The 22,701-nt window shown below is 44.7% G+C and overlaps 1 protein-coding gene across 1 annotated transcript in view; it reads right to left on the bottom strand.

Annotated features, from left to right (window-relative positions):
• HCN2 (hyperpolarization activated cyclic nucleotide gated potassium and sodium channel 2) overlaps nt 1-22,701 on the bottom strand; it is a gene marked incomplete at its 5' end in the record, with an annotated part of 81,791 nt that overhangs the window by 9,673 nt on the left and 49,417 nt on the right. The window contains 3 exons of the mRNA XM_083363396.1: nt 214-432; nt 2,173-2,334; nt 15,372-15,795. Coding sequence (XP_083219522.1) covers nt 214-432; nt 2,173-2,334; nt 15,372-15,795 — 805 coding nt within the window. The remainder of the gene's footprint in view (nt 1-213; nt 433-2,172; nt 2,335-15,371; nt 15,796-22,701) is intronic.

The following is a 22,701-nucleotide window of genomic DNA, read 5'->3' as shown; positions in this document are numbered from 1 at the left end:
AGGAAACAGGCAATAGCAAACCACTTCTGAAAAACCTTGCCAAGAAGACTGCAGGGACTTATCCAGGCAGTATCCGAGAATAGGACACGACTGAATAGAAGGGGGGGGGGGAATACAGGTTGGGAAAGAAAAAGGAACCAAAGAGAAGGGAAAAAGGAGGAAAATGAAAAGAAATTACTTAAAAAAGCAGACAACTCCCCAAGCCTCTTGTACCTTTTCTTGATACTGGCGCCGAGAGGAATCCAGAGACTGGATGAGGGCCGTGGCGTGGCCAATGAACATGGCATAGCAAGTGGCTCCCACGATCATGCTCAGCATCGTCAGCCATATGTCTGTCATGCTTTCCGGCGCCTGGCGCCCGTATCCGATGCAAAGCATGTGGCTCATGGACTTGAAGAGCGCAAAAGAGTACAGCTCACTCCAGGAATCGTTCTACAACAGAGAAAGGACACAACTCCGGTTACAAAGACTGTCCTGCAAAGAGAATTAGGTCCATGCCCGTTTTTCTAAAAAAATTCATTCTAAGCCAATGTTATTTCGACGTTGAATCTTTCTTTTTATTAAGATCCAAAATTCTGAAGATGGGTCAGGAAGGGTGACATCGGAGATCAAAGGAACTGAAGGAAAGCGGGAAGCTGGGCTTTCATTTCTAAGGTGGGACTAGAACTCACAGTCTCCTGGCGATTGTTCCAAAGTCACCCAGACAGCTTTCATGTGTAAAGAAAATTTGGTACTGATGCTCTCTAGGTTTCTAGCTCAGCACCTTTACTATGACAATGAATGCATATTTCCCAAATTTGCCCAATTTCTGGAATGCTGTCCATGCCATTCTCAGGGAACAGATATTTACCCTTAGTTTCTGAGCACATCTGAAACATAACTTTGGATAAGGCAGCCGTTTCTCATTATACCTTTTCTCCTTTAGGCAAAACAGTAAAATAGAGGGAGTCCTCAACTTGCAACCATTTGCTTAACGTGTCAACGCTGCTAACATCGAATGTTCTTGCTTGACAAGAGATGCAGAAGTAGCCATTTCATACCGTATTTTCCGGCGTATAAGACGACTTTTTAAAGCATGAAAATCTTCTCAAAAGTTGGGGGTCGTCTTATACGCCCAGTCGTCTTATACGCCGGAAAATACGGTATGTTAAACTTGTGTATTGCTTTAAGAGATTGAGTTTAAGGTTGGGAGGGGGAAAGAGGAGGATTGGACCTTCAAGGCCATCTCTAACTAAAGAAGATAAGACCTTGGCGGGTTTTCTAACGGAAGGGAAACTGATTCTTTCAATTAATTGGAGAATATGATTAATGACAAAATTAGAAAGGTGGAGAATTGCGTTTAATATATTGTGCAAGGGGGCGGAGATTTCAGATTCCAGCTTCCTTCAAGCAAGCATTTGCCGGTGTATTAGGCTAAATAAAGGACTTTTAAGGTAAACAGTGCCTCAGTCACTTGAAAAGCCCATACACAAACGACTGTGTGAAGTTACAAACGCTGCAACCCACAGATAGTCTTCGACTTACAACCACAATTGTAAGTCAGAACTGAGGCAGAGTTTGACCTTTTTTTGCAATGGCCGTTAAGCAAATCACTGCAGTTGTTAAGTGAATCATGCAGTCATTAAGCGAATCCAGCTTCCCCCATTGACTTTGCTTGTTGGAGGCCCTCCAGGAAGATTGTTAATAATATATTATTATTATTATTATTATTATTATTGTTGTTGTTGTTGTTGTTGTTGTTGTCGTTGTTGTCGTTGTCGTTGTTGTTGTTGTTTAGAATAGAATAGAGCTGGAAGGGACCTTGGAGGTCTTCTAGTCCAGCCCCCCACTTAAGCAGGAGAACCTACACCATCTCAGACAGATGACTGTCCAGTTTCTTCTTGAAAATCTCCAGTGATGGAGCACCCACGATTTCTGGAGGCAGGCAGTTCCACTGGCTGATTGTCCTCACAGTCAGGAAGTTTTTCCTTAGTTCCAGGCTGCTTCTCTCTTTGATCAGTTTCCAACCATTGCTTCTCGTCTTTCCCTCTGGTGCTTTGGTGAACAACCTGGCCCCTCTGCCTTGTGGCAGCCCCCCAGATACTGAATTACTGCTATCATGTCTCCCCTGTTTCTAATAATAGCGGTCTTCACAGTGACCAGGACACCATCTCCTCTTTCCTCCTGACTCACCACCATCCCATTGATGGAGACCCAGCAGTCACTAGGGAAATCCTGCAGCATTGGAACGAGGAACTGGAGGCAGCCATCCCAGTGGCAGAGAAGCAGCATCATCGCGATGAGATTAATGATGCGCATCACCGCACTAGCCAGGTCGTACGTCATGTGGAATATCTGCGGCGGGAAAAGAGAAACACGTCAAATTGCAAAGAATTCCCGTTTTCGAGAAAGCAAAGCACTGTAAATTTCTTTGAGATTGCTATGAACCACCCAGATTTGAGAGTCATGCAGGTTTAATGAATTGTTATTACAGTTTCTGCAAACACTCACTAGCGCTGATGATGTTACCTAACCGGGTAATGAAACATCTGCAAGCAAACAACCAAGCTGAGAGAGTACCCACATTATTACAATAAATTAATATTACAGTCCAAGAATAGGATGAAGAGAAGCTTCTAGGCTGCTATGAGGCACTCTTATTCCTTTATTAAAACTGCAAGGGTCATACTGTAGAAGCCAGGAATTAGATGGTAGGATGGGAAGTGGGGTAGGTTTTAAAACATATCTTTCTTTTGTTGTTTTGAACCCCAAATTTGGGTTGAAGAAAAGTCCATTCTCCTCTAGTCTGCTGGAAAGAAGGACTGGGGGTGACATAATAGGAGTCATGCAATATCTAAGGGGTTGCCCCCCAAAAGAGGGAGTCAAGCTATTCTCCAAAGCACCTGAAGGCAGGACAAGAAGCAACGGATAGAAACTAACCAAGGAGAGAAGCAACCTAGAACTAAGAAGAAATTTCCTGACAGTGAGAACAATTAACCAGTGGAACGACTTGCCTCCAGATGTTGTGGGTGCTCCAGCATTGGAGGTTTTTAAGAAGAGACTGGACAAACATTTGTCTGAAATGGTATAGGGTCTCCTGTCTGAGCAGGGGGTTGGACTAGAAGACCTCCGGGGTCCCTTCCAACTCTGAGCCAAGGCTTGCTCTTCAGGATTTCATGGTATTTGTTTGGTACCGCTAAGGGGAAGATTTGGGATTGGCTTGTGTTCAGATGTCTTTTTTCCCCTTCATTTTCCAGTTTTGGTGAGAACCGAAACTGGATTTTTAATTATTAGTTTTTATTTTAAAAAATTGTACAGGATGAAGCCAGTTCAAATTTAAAGACAAAAGAAAGTAAAAATAAAGAGAAGTTAATAAGAAATAAAAGAAAAAAAGATCTAAAGGAATGGCTTCTGATTTCCTTTCCAACAATTATAAGCCCACTTATATTTTCTCCTCTCCATTACTGATTAATTTTCACCCAAATTTTAACTAGCCACAAGTGGCCAGGGCAAATCACTTGTAAGATTAGCTAGATCAGACATGTCAAACTCGCAACGTCACGTGACGTTACGCGACGTATCGGAGCCGTGTGCTTTCGTCATGAAGCGTCCAGCCCGCGGGCCAGCCATTTGACATCCCTGAGCTAGATACTTGTTAGATACATTATTATTTATTATCATTTATAAATATTTTTATATATATTGCTTATTTATGTTATTTATTGTATATTTTATAAAAATAATAATAACTCAAGGTAGGGAACATACCTAATATTTGTTCTTCCACCTATTTTCCCCACAACAACCCTGTGAGGTGGACTGAGCTGAGAGAGGAACTGGGCCAAAGTCACTCAACCATCTTTCATGCCTGAGGCGGAACTAGAACTCACAATCTCCTGGTGATTGGCCCAAAGTCACCCAACCATCTTTCATGCCTGAGGCGGGACTAGAATTCACTGTCTCCTGGTGATTGGCTGAAAGTCACCCAACCATCTTTCATGCCTGAGGCGGAACTAGAACTCACAATCTCCTGGTGATTGGCCCAAAGTCACCCAACCATCTTTCATGCCTGAGGCGGGACTAGAATTCACTGTCTCCTGGTGATTGGCTGAAAGTCACCCAACCATCTTTCATGCCTGAGGCGGAACTAGAATTCACCGTATCTTGATGATTAGCCCAAAGTCACCCAACCATCTTTCATGCCTGAGGCGGGACTAGAATTCACTGTCGCCTGGTGATTGGCCCAAAGTCACCCAAACATCTTTCATGTCTGAGGCAGGACTAGAACTCAAGAGTTTCCTGGTTTCTAGGGCCCTAACCACTTGACTAGGCCAAACTGATTCTTAAGTTTTAAATCTCTTTAAAACATTAAAGCATTGTGATTTAATGAAACATCCTTTTTTATTCTTGCAACGGGGTAAGACAATGGGCACTTAAAAGCAAAAATGATTCGCCAGACTGATACAAAATGATAATGCATTTTGCATTCCTTCTGTGACCGTTTTCATCCAGGACATGAAAAGATCTCTTGCACCATGCACAGAAGCCTTTCCTGGTGCTTCCGATGAGCAACTTGCAAATCCCACTAAAATATTGCAAAATGTCCCTAAAGCAGAAACGACGAGATAATTTTATTTCGCTCGTTTTAAATTGGAGGATACCAATCAGGAACTGAAGCATTTTCAAAGCAAGAAACCCACCGCACTTCGAAGGCTGAGCCTAACGCGTCTTATTTTCAGCAACAACAATGGGGGAAAAAAAATACGCTTCCGTAATTTAGCAGCATAATGTTGTAAGCTCTGGAACTACCGTAATTTAAAAAAAAGACCAAAAACCAAAGTCAGAGAGTCACAATCCGTCTGCAGCTTGCTCACCAATCCCATCGGAAAAGAGGTTGTTTACCTCCCTACGCAGAAGCTGAAGCCAAATTTGAAATGGTCACCTCAGTGATTTGGAAGAGGAAAAAAAAATTTTTTTTCTCTCTTCTGCCTCCCTTAAGCTGCCTGGAGAAATGCGAAGCACATCTGCAGACGGCACACTGCAGGCATCCATCCGTGACTGGAGAATTTCAAAGCCAGGATCTTTGGTTGAGGGATATTTTTATTTATTTTTATTTTTATTCCATTTATATCCCGCCCTTCTCCGAAGACTCAGGGCGGCTTACAAGCTTAGCAGTAGCCTTCATTCTATGTATATGCCTGCTTATTAGGGCTTTCACACACACACACCCAAGCAGCATTATTACAAAGTCAGCTTAATTGCCCCCAACAATCTGGGTCCTCATTTTACCTACCTGGAAGGATGGAAGGCTGAGTTAACCTTGAGCCTGGTGGGATGCGAAGCTGCACTAATTGCAGGCAGCTGGTGTTACTTAAGGAGGCATTAGCCCACTGCTCCACCAAGGCTGTTTCAACTGGATACAGGTAGTCCTCGACTTATGGAGGACTACTGAGCCCAACATTTTTGTTGCTAAGTGAGACAACTGTCATATGAATTTTGTCCCGTTTGGTGACCTTCCTTGCCACAACTGAAAAGTGGCAAGAATCACTGCGGTTGTTAAGTTAGCAAAATATTGACTTTGCTTGTCAGAAAGACACAAAAGGGGATCATGTTGCCACAGACGCTACGATTGTCCTAAGCACATGCCAGTTGCCCAGCATCTGAATTTTGATAACATAACCGTGAGCATGCTCAAGTTAAAAGTGAGAAAAAGAATCACAAGTCACTTTTGTCAGTGCCATTGTAACTTTGAACGGTCGCTAAATGTACTGTTGTAAGTTGAGGACTACCTGTATGTGGTGGAGCAAAAGAGCATCGCGCTTCTAGGATCACATCTTAGGAGAAGAAACCGCCTGTACAGGCAGTCCTCAAGTTATGACCGTTGGTTTAACAGCCGTTCAAACTTACGACCTGGCTGAAAAAAGTGACTTGTGACCGGTCCTCATACTTACAACCATCCCAATGTCGCCGTGATCACATGACCAAAATTCAGGCAGTGGCAACCAGCATGTATTTATGACGGTTGCAGAAACCCGGTGTGTGTGTGTGTGTGTGTGTGTGTGTGTGTGTGTGTGTGTGTGTGTGACGTGATCTCCATATGGGATATTCCCAGCCAGCAAAGTCAATGGGGAAAGCTGGATTCCCTTAACGATCTTGGCAAAATAGTTAATTAATCCAAGTCCAACTTACTTATGTCCACTTGACTTAGCAACAGGGGCTCCAGTCCCAAACGTGGTCATAAATCAAGGACTATCTGTAGAAAACTCAAGGGCCAGAAGGATTGTGTTGTTTTTTTAAAAAAAAAAGCCAATTCCCAGAAGCAAGATCTATGGCCAATTAAACTCTACTGCCGACAATTGAAAACTCTGCTAAAGGCTGAGAATAACCATTGAACGGTGCAATTTAACTATTTTTCTACCTGGCAGTTAAATTCATGCCTGGTGATAAACGGAGAAAGCTCAATTCTAACCTTCTGATTTATTGACTCAGTGGATGGAAGAAGGATATCAGTTAACAGTAAAAAACGTCAACAATTGATCTCAAGCATACGATGCTAAAGTACAAAGGTCTCCAAAAATAAAAATCGATAATGAAAATTAACATTGCCTTCCTATTTTCGATTTATATTTTCATCCCCCTACACTCCGTTTTTTTTTTGTAATCTCCTGGGGGGGAAAGAAAAATATTCCCTGCCGATTTACATCTGTCCTTGTATATTGACTCTAGACGCATTAACTTCCTATAATTATAATTTATCACCTTTACAAGTCAGCTGCAAGCACAAAATGTTTCTTTTGATTGAATGGAGCCTTCAAGGGGCTTAAATGAAGAAGCAATTGGGCTGCTTTGGCTGTGTAATTTGGGTGCTTTATTACTCCTGACAACGATTAGATTGTTCTTGCTTTCCTGCAGAGTTTGCTGTGAGATTCCCAGGCAGCCCAGATCTTGCACAATGATACAAGTATAGTTCAATTTACAACCGTTTATTAAGTGACTGAAGTTAAAGCATTGAAAAAAAAGAAAGACTTATGACTGTTTTCCACACTTAAGACCGTTGCAGCATCCCCATGGTCATATAATCAAAGTTTGGATGCTTGGCAACTGGCTTGTATTTATGACCCTTGCGGAGTCCCGGGGTCCTTTTGTAACTTTATGACAAGCAAAATCAATGGCGTAACCAGATTCACTTTACCGGTAGTCCTTGACTTATGACAGTTCATTTAATGACAATTTGAAATCACAACAGCATTGAAAAAAGTGAGTTATGATATCTTTTTTTTTACACTTACGACCTTTGCAGCCTTCCCGTGGTCATATAATCAAAATTCAGATGCTTGGCACCTGACTCAGATTTATGACAGTTGCTGTGTCCCTAGGGTGGCGTGATCCCCTTTTGCGACCCTCTGACAAGCAAAGTCAACAGGGAAGCCAGGCTCACTTAAGAACCAAATTACAATTTAATAACTGCAGTGATTCGCTTAACAACTGTGGCAAGAAAGGTCGTACAACGGGACAAAACTCACTTAACAAATGTCTCACTTAGCAACAGGAATTTTGGTCCTCATTTGCTGCTCTAAGCCGAGCACTAGCTGTACAATCGTATTACTAACTAAGGCCCTGCTTAGCAAGAAATGTCATAAAATGGGGCAAAATTCACTTAACAACTGATGCTTGGCAAGGGAAATTTTGGGCTCAGTTGTGGTCATTAAACGAGGACTACCTGTATTGAGGATCACCTCCTAACCAGCAGTAGGCAAAACAGCTGCAGGGGACCAATGTTCACTGAAAAACTCAATCCCACCACTAGATGGCAGCAACGTTGAGACTTTCAGTCTCAATGGTTTTGAAAACTCCTATTCTACAGCAGAGCACATCATGAGAAAGGCAGGGCTAGATGAATCAAAAGTTGGAATTAAGATTGCCGGAAGAAATATCAACAACCTAAGATACGCAGATGATACCACTCTAATGGCAGAAAGTGAAGAAGAACTAAAGAGCCTCTTGTTGCGGGTGAAGAAGGAGAGTGCAAAACTTGGGTTGAAACTTAACATTAAGAAAACCAAGATCATGGCATCTGGCCCTCTCAATTCCTGGCAAATAGATGGGGAAGAAATGGAGGTAGTGACAGATTTTATTTTCCTGGGCTCCAAGATCACTGCAGATGGGGACTGTAGCCAAGAAATTAAAAGACGCTTGCTCCTGGGGAGGAAAGCCATGGCAAATCTAGACAGCACACTAAAAAGCAGAGACATCACCCTGCCAACAAAAGTGTGTATAGTCAAGGCTGTGCTCTTCCCAGTTGCAATGTATGGCAGTGAAAGTTGGACCATAAGAAAGGCTGAGCGCCAAAGAATGGAGGCCTTTGAACTCTGGTGCTGGAGAAGACTCCTGCGAGTCCCTTGGACTGCAAGGCGATCAAACAGGTCAGTCCTAGAGGAGATCAATCCTGACTGCTCTTTAGAAGGCCAGATCCTGAAGCTAAAACTCAAATACTTTGGCCACCTAATGAGAAGGAAGGACTCACTGGAGAAGAGCCTAATGCTGGGAAAGATTGAGGGCAATAGAAGAAAGGGACAACAGAGAATGAGGTGGCTGGATGGAGTTACTGAAGCAGTAGGCGTGAGCTTAAATGGACTCCAGAAGATGGTAGAGGACAGGAAGTCCTGGAGGAATGTTGTCCATAGGGTCGCGATGGGTCGGACACGACTTCGCAGCTAACAACAACAACAACATTCTACAGCAGTCTTTTTTTTCTGAGTAAGCAAACCTCCCACCCAGCAGCTGTTTTGAAACCCGGTTATTAAAATTCCACAACTGTCCCAAATTTGCCAATCATAATCATAATCATAATAGTAAAGATGGAAGGGATCTTGGAGGTCATCTAGTCCAACCCCCTGCTCAGGCAGGAAACCCTATACCATTTCAGACAAGTGGCTGTCCAGTCTCTTGTTGTGATTCAGGGTCAGCCTGTGGGTTTGGCAGTTGGGTCGGACGACTCAGAGGAGGAGGGGGGTGTTGAAGAGCTTGCTGAGGGGGTTGAAGATCTTGCTGATGAGAGCCCTCAGCCAGGCCCCTCCCACTTGGTCACGATGGAGACCCAGCTGTGTGAGCCTGACAGCGTGGATGAAGATGACCCACAGCTGGCCCCGTTCAAGGACGCCCGACGCAGGAGGCAGTCAATCAGGAGTAAACAGAGGAAGGCAATGGGGCACCTCGGAAGGAGGCAGAGAGAAGCCACGCCCTGAACTGTATAAAAGGGGAATGCGTGGGAGGGCTGGTTTGCTGAAGGCAACCGCTTGAAAAGCTCCTGTTTCTTGGTTCGTGTCTTGTTCCGTTTGTTTTTGTATCAATAAATTTGGCAGGCTTAATTCCAGCCTCTTGCCTTCTTGTAAAAGGGGTTGTCCCTGCCTTTTCTGCAGGGCCAGTAGCAGGCTGGTACAGAACATCTCTTCTTAAAAACGTCCAGTGTTGGAGCACCCACAGCTTCTGGGTGGCAGGTTGTTCCACTGGTTAATTAAATTAATTAAATATAAATAAAATAAAATAAAATAAAATAAATAAATTGTTCTCACTGTCAGGAAATTTCTCCTTAGTTCCAGGTTGCTTCTCTCCTTGGTTAGTTTCAATCCGTTGCTTCTTGTCCTGCCTTCGGGCGCTTTGGAGAATAGCTTGACTCCCTCTTCTTTGGGGCAGCCCCTGAGATATTGCAACACTGCTATCATGTCCCCCCTCGTCCTTCTCTTCATTAAACTGGACATACGTTTAAATTCACATGTACCCCGCCAGGCTCTTAAAAGCAGCCTTTCCATCAGGATCAACGTCACAGATGTTCGAAGCCGGAAGGAGCCTTGTGATGCCAAATCAAGGAACCACACACCATATATACTCAAGAGCAGGGGCCTTCAAACTCGGCCCTTTTATGACTTGTGGACTTCAACTCCCAGAATTCCTGGCTGAGGAATTCTGGGAGTTGAAGTCCACAAGTCATAAAAGGGCCACGTTTGAAGGCCCCTGCTCAAGAGGTACAGGTTGTCCTTGATGTATGGCCTCAATTGAGCCCCAAACCTCTGTTGCTAAGCAAGACAGTTGCTAAGTGAGTTTTGCCCCATTTTACATTTTTTCTTGCCACAGTTGTTAAGTGAGTCCCTGCAGTTGTTAACTTAGTAACACGGCTGTTAAGTGAATCTGAGGTCCCCATGGACTTTGCTTGTCAGAAGGTCGCAAAAGGGGATCACGTGACCTCGGGATGCTGCAACCGAGGCTTCCCCACTGACTTTGTCAGAAGCTGACCAGGGTCGGCAGGATTGTCTGGGACACTAGACATCCTCTTCACAAGCTGTTTTCCTTGTTACCTTCTGGGAGGAGGGGGCTCCGTGGTATCCGAAGCAGAACCCCCAGATTCAGTCCCAGTTTTGTTCCATACAATATAAACCTTGTGAACTTTAATTATGTATTCAAGATGGGCAGTGATTAATATTTATATGTTGCTTATATGTTTAAGAGTGTAGATCTATACATGTTGTATATAGTATGTTTAAATGTGTGTTATGTATGGGTACACTTTGAAAGAGGCAACTAAATTTCATTTTTAACCTGTGCCATTGTGCCCACAGTAAAAAAAATGACAAAGGTCTGTCTGTCTGTCTGTCTGTCTGTCTATCTATCTATCTATCTATCTATCTATCTATCTATCTATCTATCTATCTATCTACCAACCATATGATCCTGGAACACTGCAACCGTCATAAATATGAAGTGTCCAAATTTTGATCACATGACCATGGGGATGCTGCAATGGTCACAAGTATGAAAAATGGTCATAGGTCACTTTTTTCAGGGTTGTAAATTCAAGCGGTCACTAAATGAACTGTTGTAAGTCAAGAACTGCCTGTAAACATGCAGGAAGCCTGTCTGTCCCTCCCGCCCAGCAGATCTCACCCTGCTAGGGTTAAAACTGCCTGTTTCCTCTCCACTTTACTTTCAATTTACCGGTGTTGCAACTGTAAGCTCAGCAGCCAGCAAGCCTAATAATTAATAATAATAATAATAATAATAATAATAATAATAATAATAATGATGATGATGATGATGATGATGTTGGAAGGAACCTTTGAGGTCATCTAGTCCAATCCTCTGCTCAGGCAGGAAACTCTATACCAGGAGTAGGCAACCTTGGCTCTTTTATGTCTCGTGGACTTCAACTCCCAGAATTCCTGAGCCATTGTGGCTCAGCTTGGAAACCTCTCCCTTTCCCCTCAGCATGGCTGGCTCAGGAATTCTGGGAGTTGAAGTCCAGCATGGCTCAGCTTGGAAACCTCTCCCTTTCCCCTCAGCATGGCTGGCTCAGGAATTCTGGGAGTTGAAGTCCAGCAAGGCTCAGCTTGGAAACCTCTCCCTTTCCCCCTCAGCATGCCTGGCTCAGGAATTCTGGGAGTTGAAGTCCACGAGTCATAAAAGAGCCAAGGTTGCCTACCCCTGCCTTGTACCATTTCAGACAAATGGCTGTCCAGTCTCTTCTTAAAAACTTCCAGTGTTGGAGCATTCACAGCTTCTGGAGGCAGGTTGTTCCACTGGTTAATTGTTCCAACTGTCAGGAAGTTTCTCCTTAGTTCTAGGTTGCTTCTCTCCTTGACTAGTTTCCATCTGTTGCTTGTCCTTTTTCTGGGTAGTAATGCAGAGCGCAGAGCAAACTTTTTTTTTTTACACTAAGAGAAGTTCACTGAACCTTGTAGAAAAAGACCAATTTTTTGAAACCCTCATTTCCTGGAAAATCTGGGTGATGACAGAACTAGTTCACTGGGAGGTTTTCTGCCTTCTGCACAGAGCAGCCTCGGCAATTATTTTATTTTATTTTTTATTAATTTTATTTGTATACCGCCCTTCTCCCGAAGGACTCAGGGCGGTGAACAGGGCGGTATATGTTAAAAGACAAAATACAAAAATTAAAAGAGATTAAACAAAATGCCCACAACTCTTACAATAAGTTAAAATTATTGCAACCTTTAAAAAAATCTGAGAAGTTTCAGGGGGAAATGGTGCTGTCTTACAGCTGCTGCTCTGTTTTTGTTTCCTAGGATGTCTTTTAATAATAATAATAGTAATAATAATGATGATGATGATGATGATGATGGAAGGGAGCTTGGAGGTCATCTAGTCCAACTCCCTCAGGCAGGAAACCCTATACCATTTCTGACAAACGGCTGTCCAGTCTCTTCTTAAAAACTGTATTTTGTTTTTCCTCTACAATTAGTCCTCGGCTTGCAACAGTTCATTTGGTAACTTCGAAGTTGCAACGGCACTGGAAAAAAATGACTTTTGAGCATTTTTCACACTTAACGACCGTTGCAGGATCCCCACGGTCACGTGATTTGCATTTGGATGCCTGACAACTGGCTTTATGACGGTCGCAGCGTCCCAGAGTCACGTGATCCCCTTTTGCGACCTTCTGACAAGCAAAGTCAATGGGGGGGGGGGGGAAGCCAGATTCACTTAACAGCCGTGTTACTGATTTAACGACTGCAGTGATTCGCTTAACGAAGGTGGCAAGAAAAGTCATAAAAATGGGGCAAAACTCACTTTCGTGAATTCCTCACTTAGCCACGTAAATTCCGGGCTCATTTGTGATCTTAACTCAAGGACTACCTCTATTTGATTGGAGGCTGCCACTCATGTGAAATGGGGGAGGGGCTGTGTAAATTAAATAAATAAATAGTAAAATCTGTTGAGAGTCAGGGGGATTGTGGGCCAAGGATGTGGGCTGCCGAGTTGATAGGGATCAGTTGGTGCAAGAGAGGACATCTTTTCAGTCTTTGGAACAGGGGTCCTCAAACTTGGCCACTTTTAAGACTTGTGGACTTCAACTCCCAGAATTCCCCAGCCAGCCATAGCTGGCTGGGGAATTCTGGGAGTTGAAGTCCACAAGTCTTAAAGTAGCCAAGTTTGAAGATCCCTACCTTAAATCCTCCTCTTTCCTTGTACAGCAGGTTAAATCCCACAAGCTGGCTCAAGGAAATAAGCCTCAGCTGTGACTCAACGCAACACAACATAACAACGGTGGAGTTATCCCAAGACTCAGCTAGCCCTACTGAAAACTAGCCGCCTGTGTTTTGCGAACCCCATCGGTGTGGGAGGCACCACATTGCACGCATTCTTCAGCCAGAAGCAGGAGTGCCAAGCGTTGTGGGTCCCTAAAAACTCCCGTGCTGCAGCTTTTGCACAGTGTCTCCTGCGTACACCGCTCATTTCCTTGGGTCGGTTTAAAAGTCTGAAAGTCAAGGTCAATATAATGAATCCTCGACTTACGACCAGTTGTTTAATGTAAAAAAACGATGCCCATTTGGGAGAGTGGATTCAGACTTAACCGCTGCGAGATTTGCTTAAGAACCGCCATTACGAAACGGTCAGAAAAGTTGGGTCTGCTCGTGCGGTGCCTCGACTTACGACTGCAGTGACTTAGGAGCAGGATCCCTGTCCCAATTGTGGTCGTAAGTTGAGGAGTATCTATATCTGGCAGCAAGCTGGGCACGACAGTCCTCAACTTACAACCATTTGTTTAGATGCCGTTTGAAGTTACAATGGCACTGAAAAAAAAGCCTTTTTAAGAAGAGGCTGGAGAGCCATTTGCCTGAAATGATATAGGGTCTTCTGCTTGAGCAGAGGGGCAGGCTAGAAGACCTCCAGGGCCCCTTCCAACTCTGTTGTTCTGTTCTGTTCTCTTTGCCGCTGTATCCTTCAAAGACTCCGATCTTTTGAAGCATCTTTTGACAAAAGGGGACAGACTGGACGATGGGAACTACTTCAGTAAATAGGAATAAACAATTCGGGAGGAATTGGTTCTTAGCGACTTTTCAGACTCACCCATGTTATTGTAGTTGCAGCTTTCAAAAACGTAGACCTTTTAACCACATTAAAGTTAATTTGAAAAGGTGCTTCCTAACTCCTGATTTATTTTTAATATTTTTTTTGCCAGGCCAATCTTTTTCTTGCATCTTCGTTTCCCCAAGTTCAACACACTCAACTCACGTGCTTTTTGAAATGAGATGTTTTTTAATGATAACCTTCTCAACAGGACTAAGAGCATGGTGGTGAATGAACAGGATTGCCTAATTCTCTGTTAAAGTCAGATTTTTTTAAAAAAAAAGTATTTTGAAGAAAAATAAAAAAATAGCAAAGGGGAGCTGCTGAAAATCAAACCCCCAGGTTCTCCCTTTGCGCATGTTTTCAGCAATGCTTTGGGGTCCCCAAAATATCCCACTGACGTGAGCCAGAATCCTAGATGACAGGATTTTTCCAGTACAATGTTTTTCAATCTTGACCATTTTAAGATAGGTGAACTTCAACTCCCAGAATTCCCCAGCATGGCTGACTGGGGAATTTTGAGAGTCCACTTATCTTAAGGTTGGCATGGGGATTCTAGGAGTTGAAGTCCCACCCATCTTAATCTTGGCTTAGGAGTTCTGTGAGTTGAAGCCCACCCACCCTAAAGTTAGAATTCTGGGAGTTGAAGTTCATGAATCTTAAAGTTGGCTTGGGAATTCTGGGAGTTGAAGTCCACACACCTTAAAATTGCCAAGATTGAGAAATGCTGTTCTATTCGATGCACTCTTGAATGGCCCCAACTACTATGGTGGCCATTTTGGGAACACGCCCACTGCATGCTTGCCAAATTCCAGATAGGACCCTCAACTCAAAAAAACCCCCCAAAACAAAAGAATAATGGGATGTTGGGGTGCTTGCTGCTCTCTGAACTTGGTGGTTTCCTTGCAGACATTTCATTACCGAACTATGTAACGTCATCAGTACTATATGGGGTGAGAGGAGGAGGAGGAGGAAGACTGTTGGGTCCTTGGTGCTCTCTGAGCTTGGTGGTTTCCTTGCAGATGTTTCATTACCCTACTATGGGGGTCTTCAAACTCAGCCCTTTTATGACTCATGGACTTCAACTCCCAGAATTCCTCAGCCAGGCACGTTGGCTGAGGAATTCTGGAAGTTGAAGTCCATAAAAGGGCCGAGTTTGAAGACCCCTACTAGGTAACATCAACAGTGCTAGAAGGGAGTGGGGTTTGCAGAGATGAGGGAGGAAGGAGGAGGAGGAGGAGAAGGAAGAGGAGGAGGACTGTGGGGTCCTTGGTGCTCTCTGACCTCGTTTTTTTCCTTGCAGACATTTCATTACCCAACTGGGTAACATCACCAGTGCAGTAATGAAACCTCTGCAAGAAAACCACGAAGCTCAGACAGCACCAAGGACTCCACAGCTACAAATATAAATAAAGGGACGTTTCTCTCTTTTTCAAATGCCCCTGAACAGCAAAAGGAACATAGGCTCTTCTTTGAAGGATCTATGAAAATTTCATCCTTGGTGGATCTCCCACAGCTTCCAGCATGTCTCTTACCTCTTCCCACTGGTGAATGTAGCGGATAAGACGGGAGAGACGCAGCAGTCGCAGGAGACTCAAAATTTTGGTGAAGCGGACGATGCGCAAGGCCCGGGCGGTCTTGTAGACCTCAGAATCCATGCCCTTCTCCACAATGAGGAAGATATAATCCACAGGGATAGAGGAGACAAAGTCCACCACAAACCAGGTCTTCAAGTACTTCTTCTTGATCCGCTCAGGATCCAGAATGATCTCCGTATTGTCCTCAAAGACGATGCCCGTCCGGAAGTTCAAAACCAGGTCCATGAGGAAGAAGGTGTCCGAGACCACGTTGAAGACGATCCAGGGAGCTGTGGTCTCCTCTTTGAAGAAGGTGATGCCCACAGGAATGATGATCAGGTTGCCCACCATGAAAAGCAACATGGTGAAGTCCCAGTAGAACCTAGAATGAAAGGAAAAAGGTGGGAATCAAGACGTGGGAGAACATCGGAACAAGCCCTATCGGGTCAAAGCTAGGTTATTGCTGTCTTTGCCCACCACAAACTTAAGACACTGAGTGGATGTATTCGGGTAGTATACTAAATTTAGTCTGCATTTACCTTAAGTTTGCTTTTTTTCCCAAGAGGATCTAGGGTTTACTGTGCAATCCAAGAATGATAGTTTATGTCTTGTGTTAGAACAGGGCTCTTCAAACTTGGCCACTTTCAGACTTGTGGACTTCAACTCCCAGAATTCCTCAGCCAGCCAAGTTGAAGTCCACAAGTCTGAAAGTGGCCAAGTTTGAAGAGCCCTGTGTTAGAACATAGAACATGGAATATAATCAGAGTTGGAAGGGACCTTGGAGATCTTCTAGTCCAACCCCTATTCAAGCAAGAGACCCCATGCCATTTCAGACAAATGGCTGTCCAGTCTCTTCTTTCAAACCTCCAATGATGGAACACCCACAACGTCCGCAGTTCCACTATTTAATTGTTTTCACTGTCAGGAAATTTCTCCTTAGTTCTAGGTTGCTTCTCTCCTTGATTTGTTTCCATCCATTGCACCTGCCTTCAGGTGCTTTGGAGAACAGGTTGACCCTCTTTCTTTGTGGCAGCCTTTCAAATACTGGAATACTGCTATCATTATCACCCCTAGTCCTTCTTTTCATTAAAGCTTTATCCACCACAGTGCTCAAAACCCCATTCCCTTCTACCACAGTGGGCAAAATTGGGCTAAAGGATCATATATTTCTCTTGATTAGTAGAAGACTGCCTACTTTGCCCACAGAAAATCATGTTTGCTCCCAGATGCTTCACTTTAGACAGGAGGGGCAACTTAAAATCCCCAGAGTTCAGTCGGAAAATTGCTGGATTCCTGGCTGACTGGGTTGCATTCGCACATGCTAAGGCCTCCCCCAAGCCCAGCTCAGATTAAAACCATCAAGTTCCGCATGTCGTGTGAACGCAGCACGTTGGTTGGAAACTGAATAACAGAATAGTAACAGAATTGGAAGGAACCTTGGAGGTCTTCTAGTCCAACCCCCTGCTCAAGCAGGAGAACCTATACCATTTCAAACAAGAGACTGTCTAGTCCAGACATGTCAAACACAAGGCCCGGGGGCCGGATCCGGCCCGCGAAGTGGTTTTATGTGGCCCACGAAGCCATCCTGGAAACAGTGAGGGAATGGCCCCCGCTGCCTTGGCCCTGGCCCAGAGACCCTCCTCCTGCCAGAGAGCCTCAGATCTGTCCCACTCCTGCCCGAGCCCCCATAGGCACCCTTGATGCGAACGATGTAGAGCTGGCCACGCCCATCCAGTAGGCCATATGCACTCTAGACATGCCCATCCAGTAGGCCACGCCCACCCAGGCCACGCCCACCCGGCCCCCTGAGGGCAACCGCAATGCTGATGTGGCCCTCAATGAAATTGAGTTTGACACCCCTGGTCTAGTCTCTTCTTAAAAATCTCCAGTGTTGGTGTTCTGTACCAGCCTGCTACCGGCCCTGCAGCAAAAGCAGGGACAACCCCTTTACAAACGTCAAGAGGCTGGAATAAAGCCTCCCAAATTTATTAACATAAAACAGAGCAAGACAAGACACCAACCATGAAACAGGAGCTATGAAACAGGAACTATCCAAGCGGTTGCCTTCAGCAAACCACCCCTCCCACACATTCCCCTTAAATACAGTTCAGGGCGTGGCCTCTCTCTGCCTCCTTCCGAGGTGCCCCATTGTCTTCCTCTGTTTACTCCTGATTGACTGCCTCCTGCGTGGGGCATCCTTGAACAGGGCCAGCTGTGGGTCATCTTCATCCACGCTGTCAGGCTCACACAGCTGGGTCTTCGTCGTGACCAAGTTGGAGGGGCCCGGCTGAGGGCTCTGCGGAGCCTCAAGGCCATCATCAGCAAGCTCTTCAACACCCCCCCCCCTCCTCTGAGTCCTCGGACCCAACTGCCGAACCCACAGGCTGACCCTGAATCACAACAGTTGGAGCATCCATGATTTCTGGAGGCAAAGCTGTTCCACTGGTTGATTGTCCTCACTGTCAGGAAGTTACTCCTTGATTCCAGGTTGCTTCTCTCTTTGATCAGTTTCCAACCACTGTTTCTCGTCCTTCCCTCTTGTGCTTTGGAGAATAGAATAGAATGAAATAAGAATAGAATAGAATAGAATAGAATAGAATAGAATAGAATAGAATAGAATAGAATAGAATAGAATAGAATAGAATAGAATAGAATAGAATAGAATAGAATAGAATAGAATAGAATCTGGAAGGGACCTTGGAGGTCTTGTAGTCCAGCCCCCTATCCCATTTCAGATAAATGACTGTCTAGTCTCTTCTTAAAAACCTCCAGTGATGGGGCGCCCACAATTTCTGGGGGCAAGGTGTTCAAACTGGTCAAGGGTGTGAAGGTTTGCAGCCATCTTTTGTTTATACTCTTCTTTCTTTTTCTTCAAGCACCTTGGTGCTCTCTGAGCCTGGGTTGTTTTCTTGCAGACGTCTCATTACCCAACTAGGCCACATCATCAGCGCTAGAAGGGAGCGGGGTTTTGCTCTCTGTTGATGTGCGAGTGACTTTCCTGTCACTGGTGAGTCAGAGCAAGTCACTTGTATACAAACTGATCAAACAAGGACCTACTATGTTCCTTTTGCTGTTCAGGGGCATTTTAAAAAAAGAGAGAAGAATCCTATTGTTTATAGAAGAGGATATTTGTAGCTTGGTGCTCTCTGAGCTTGGTGGTTTTCTTGCAGAGGTTTCATTACTGCACCGATGATGTTACCTAGTTGGGTAATGAAATGTCTGCAAGGAAACAAACAAGCTCAGAGAGCACCAAGGACCCCACAGTTGTCGTCCTCATCCTCCTCCTTCCTCCCTGCAAACCCCACTCCCTTCTAGCACTGTGTTGTGATTCAGGGTCAGCCTGTGGGTTCGGCAGTTGGGTTGGACGATTCAGAGGAGGAGGGGGGTGTTGAAGAGCTTGCTGAGGGGGTTGAAGATCTTGCTGATGATAGCCCTCAGGCAGGCCCCTCCCACTTGGTCACCATGGAGACCCAGCTGTGTGAGCCTGACAGTGTGGATGAAGATGACCCACAGCTGGCCCTGTTCAAGGACGCCCGACGCAGGAGGCAGTCAAGTAGGAGTAAACAGAGGAAGGCAATGGGGCTTCTTGGAAGGAGGCAGCGAGAAGCCACGCCTTGAACTCTTTATAAAGGGAATGTGTGGGGAGGGCTGGTTTGCTGAAAGCAACCGCTCAGATAGTGTTTCAAAGCTCCTGTATCTTGGTTCATGTCTTGTTTGTTTTTGTAATAAATTTGGCAGACGTTATTCCAGCCTCTTGCCGTTTGTAAAGGGGTTGCCTTTTCTGCAAGGCCGGTAGCAGGCTGGTACAGAACACACTGATGATGTTACCTAATAGGGCAGGGGTCTTCAAACCTGGCCCTTGTATGACTTGTGGACTTCAACTCCCAGAATTCCTGAGCCAGCACACATGCCTGGCTGAGGAATTCTGGGAGTTGAAGTCCACAAGTCATACAAGGGCCAAGTTTGAAGACCCCTGTAGCAGGGTAATGAAACATCTGCAAGAAAACAACCAAGCTCAGAGCACCAAAGACCCCACAGTCCTCCTCCTCTTCCCTCCCTCCTCCCTCCCCCCCCCCACAAACCCCACTCCCTTCTAGCACTGGTGATGTTACCTAGTTGGCTAATGAAGCATCCGCAAGAAAAAAATAACCCAGCTTGGAGAGCACCAAGGACCCCACACTTCAACCCCAAGCTACAGATATTCTCTCCTATCGGTATCTTTATAAGGTACTTGAAGCCCAGATCCTTCCTCTTTTTTTATTATTAAATCCCAAGATAGCAAGCATGCAGGAGAAAGCGAAGACTTGGGATACTCTATCTAGAGGTTCAGAGATAGACGTTATGGCTAAGCTTCTTATCAAAATGTTAAACTACAGAAACGTACAATAAAATAAACCCAGGTATATTTGTCATCCCAAAGACGACAGCAGCTCACCACACAGAAACATCTTCTGGGGTCAAAACTACCATGGATGATTTTCACAGGAGGAATGCAAAAAACAACCCTGAATCCCTTTTCAATCTCTCTCTCTGTCTCTCTCTCTGTCTCTCTCTCTCTCTCTCTCTCACACACACACACACACACACACACACAAACACACACAAATCAGGAAGTATATTTTCAGAATTCTGTCCCAGTTCTCCATCCTGCTGGAAGCCTGGGTGACCTTCTGCAGATGCCTGCAAGGTCAAAAGCAGATAGCCAAGGTTTTTGAGCTCCACTTTAGCCACAGCTTCTTTAGCGTCGCTCCACAATTTTTCCAGCCAGAATTTTTTTAAAAACAAAAACAAGAGTTTCTCCCTTGTCCTCAATCCACCCCAAGAGGCACAGAATACAAATATGGATGAATCGGAGGGAAAAGCGAGAGAGATGATAATTTATTTATTCTCTGACTTTTCACTTTTTTCTTTTGGCACCGCCCTCCCACTGCCATTATAATAAGACCGTCTTTTATTTCTGTAGGAGAGGAAAATTTATTTCCCCGCCAGTGTTTATAATTTTTATTTTTTTTGCGGCATCGGTTGCTTTTTTCCCCCCAACAAGCTGGCACCGCTGCTGGTGTTGAAAGAAATATGCACAATTGGAATAACTGTGGCTTGTGGTTTTTCTATTTACCCCCCACCATTGCCATTCCTGTTTGTTTCTCTGTTGGGCATAAAATATTTGCCTGGAGCAATGAAGGGAAGCAGCCATACTTGATTTCCTGTAATGACTGCCTGTGGAAGGAGAAAATTCTGCCAGTCATCTCAGAGACAGGAAAATTAGGATTTAGGGAATGCTGTGTTGGGTCCTGGATACCCTTCAGATCAACCCAATAGCTACAGGTAGACAAGTAGTCCTTGACTTACCTGTGTCTTCCCGAAAGTAAGGCCTACCCCGAAAATAAGCCCTAGCTTGATTTTTTTGGGGGGGGGGATAATATAAGCCCTATCCCAAAAATAAGCCCTAGTTTTGGGGTGAGGCACACACCTAAAAAACAAGCTAGGGTGAGGGGTGGAGGGTGGATCTGCCCCACCCACCCCACACCTGCTAACCTTGCAGCCAGGACTCTCCTTGCCGGCCTACTTCTTCTTCTGAGGCCTCTTTTGCAGCCAGGCCTGCATTTCTCAGTCACAGGGCTTTCCGGAAGGCCTGTGCAGCCAAGAAACCGTGCTATGGATTCAATCCATAGCTCGGTACTCAGCTGCTTAGGCCTTTTGGAAAGACCAGACTGCAAAATGCAGGCCCGAATGCAGCTGCAGAACTTTGGCCCCAGAAGAAGTGGACTGTCTGGGTGGGGCTGTTGGTGCCGGAGGTAAGGCCTACCCCAAAAATAAGACCTGGTGCCTCTTTTGGAGGCATCATCATCATCATCATCATCATCATCATCATCATAATACCTGGTCTTATTTTCAGGGAAACACGGTATAACAGTTCATTTAGTGATCGTTTGGAGTTATGATAGCATTGAAAAAAGAGATTTATAGCAAAAGCACTTAGTGGGTTATATTTATGACAGCTACAGTGTCCTGGAATCACGTGATCCCCTTTGGTGACCTTCTGTCAAGCAAAGTCAATGGGGAAACCATATTTACTTAACAACCATGTCACTAATTTTCCAACTGCATGCTTGTGGCAAGAGATCGTAAAAAGGTAAAGGTAAAGGTTCCCCCGCACATGCGTGCTAGTCGTTTCCGATTCTAGGGGCCGGTGCTCATCTCCGTTTCAAAGCCGAAGAGCCAGCGCTTGTCCGAGGACGCCTCTGTGGTCATGTGGCCGACATGACTAGACGCCAAAGGCGCACGGAATGCTGTTACCTTCCCACCGGAGTGGTCCCTATTTTTCTACTTGCATTTTTGTGTGCTTTCGAACTGCTAGGTTGGCAGAAGCTGGGACAAGTAACAGGCGCTCACTCTGTTATGCGGCACTCGGGATTCGACCCGCCAAACTGCCAACCTTCTGATTGACAAGCTTAGCGTCCTAACCCACTGTCTCCCTTAGGAACAGAAATTTTGGTCTCAATGGTAGTTGTAAATTGAGGACTACCTGTGATAGGAATTCTGCCAAAGCAGTGAAGTAAATAGAGACATGTTGCAACTTTGTTGTTATTTTTTGTAATATATTACTGTGGTTAGATGCACATTCAGCCAGATGTTTAGACTGAGTTTGGTGTTTTTATCCACCTATCGTGTCCTTCCCAAGGCCCTGAGATAGGCAGATGTTGTTTGTCTGACGATGTTGAAAGTCTCGTTGCAGGATATCAGCTGTTCCGAATCTCAGCTTCTGCAATTGACTGATGGAGATTTTTGTCAATGGGGTTCAAGTGGTGCTCCAGCTGTTTTGGAATTTCAGCCAAGGTGTCTATCACTATTGGTCCTACCCAGTGCTTTTTTTGTAAAAGAAAAAGGTGCCGGAACTCACACATGTCATACAACCCGCCTTGCCTACCCTACAAGGTTCCATTAAAAAAAGGTGCCGGAACTCCGTTCTGAGCGTTCTATGACAAAAAAAGCCCTGGTCCTACCACTGCTTTTCTTGTGCCACAGTCATTTTGCTTCTGTTTGCGGGTCTTTGTATTTTGTGATTTTTTTTCTCCAGTTCTTTTTCTTCTCTTCTGCTGTCTTCGGGTCCTGCCATGTCCACTATCCAGGCTTTTTTTTTTTGGCCTAAAAACATATTTATTTGAACAAGCCGGCCTGGTCTGATGGGTTAGGGTTGGGGTTTTAATATGTTTTTAATACTGTTTTAAACTTGGGCTAAATATTTAATCGTTTTCTAACTTTTGTATTCTGTTTTTTATATTTATTG

This window comes from Vipera ursinii, assembly GCF_947247035.1.
Source record: "Vipera ursinii genome assembly, chromosome: 1".
Classification (NCBI taxonomy): domain Eukaryota; kingdom Metazoa; phylum Chordata; class Lepidosauria; order Squamata; family Viperidae; genus Vipera; species Vipera ursinii.
Note: the sequence above shows the minus strand (reverse complement) of the source record. Positions and strands in the feature narration are given on the sequence as shown.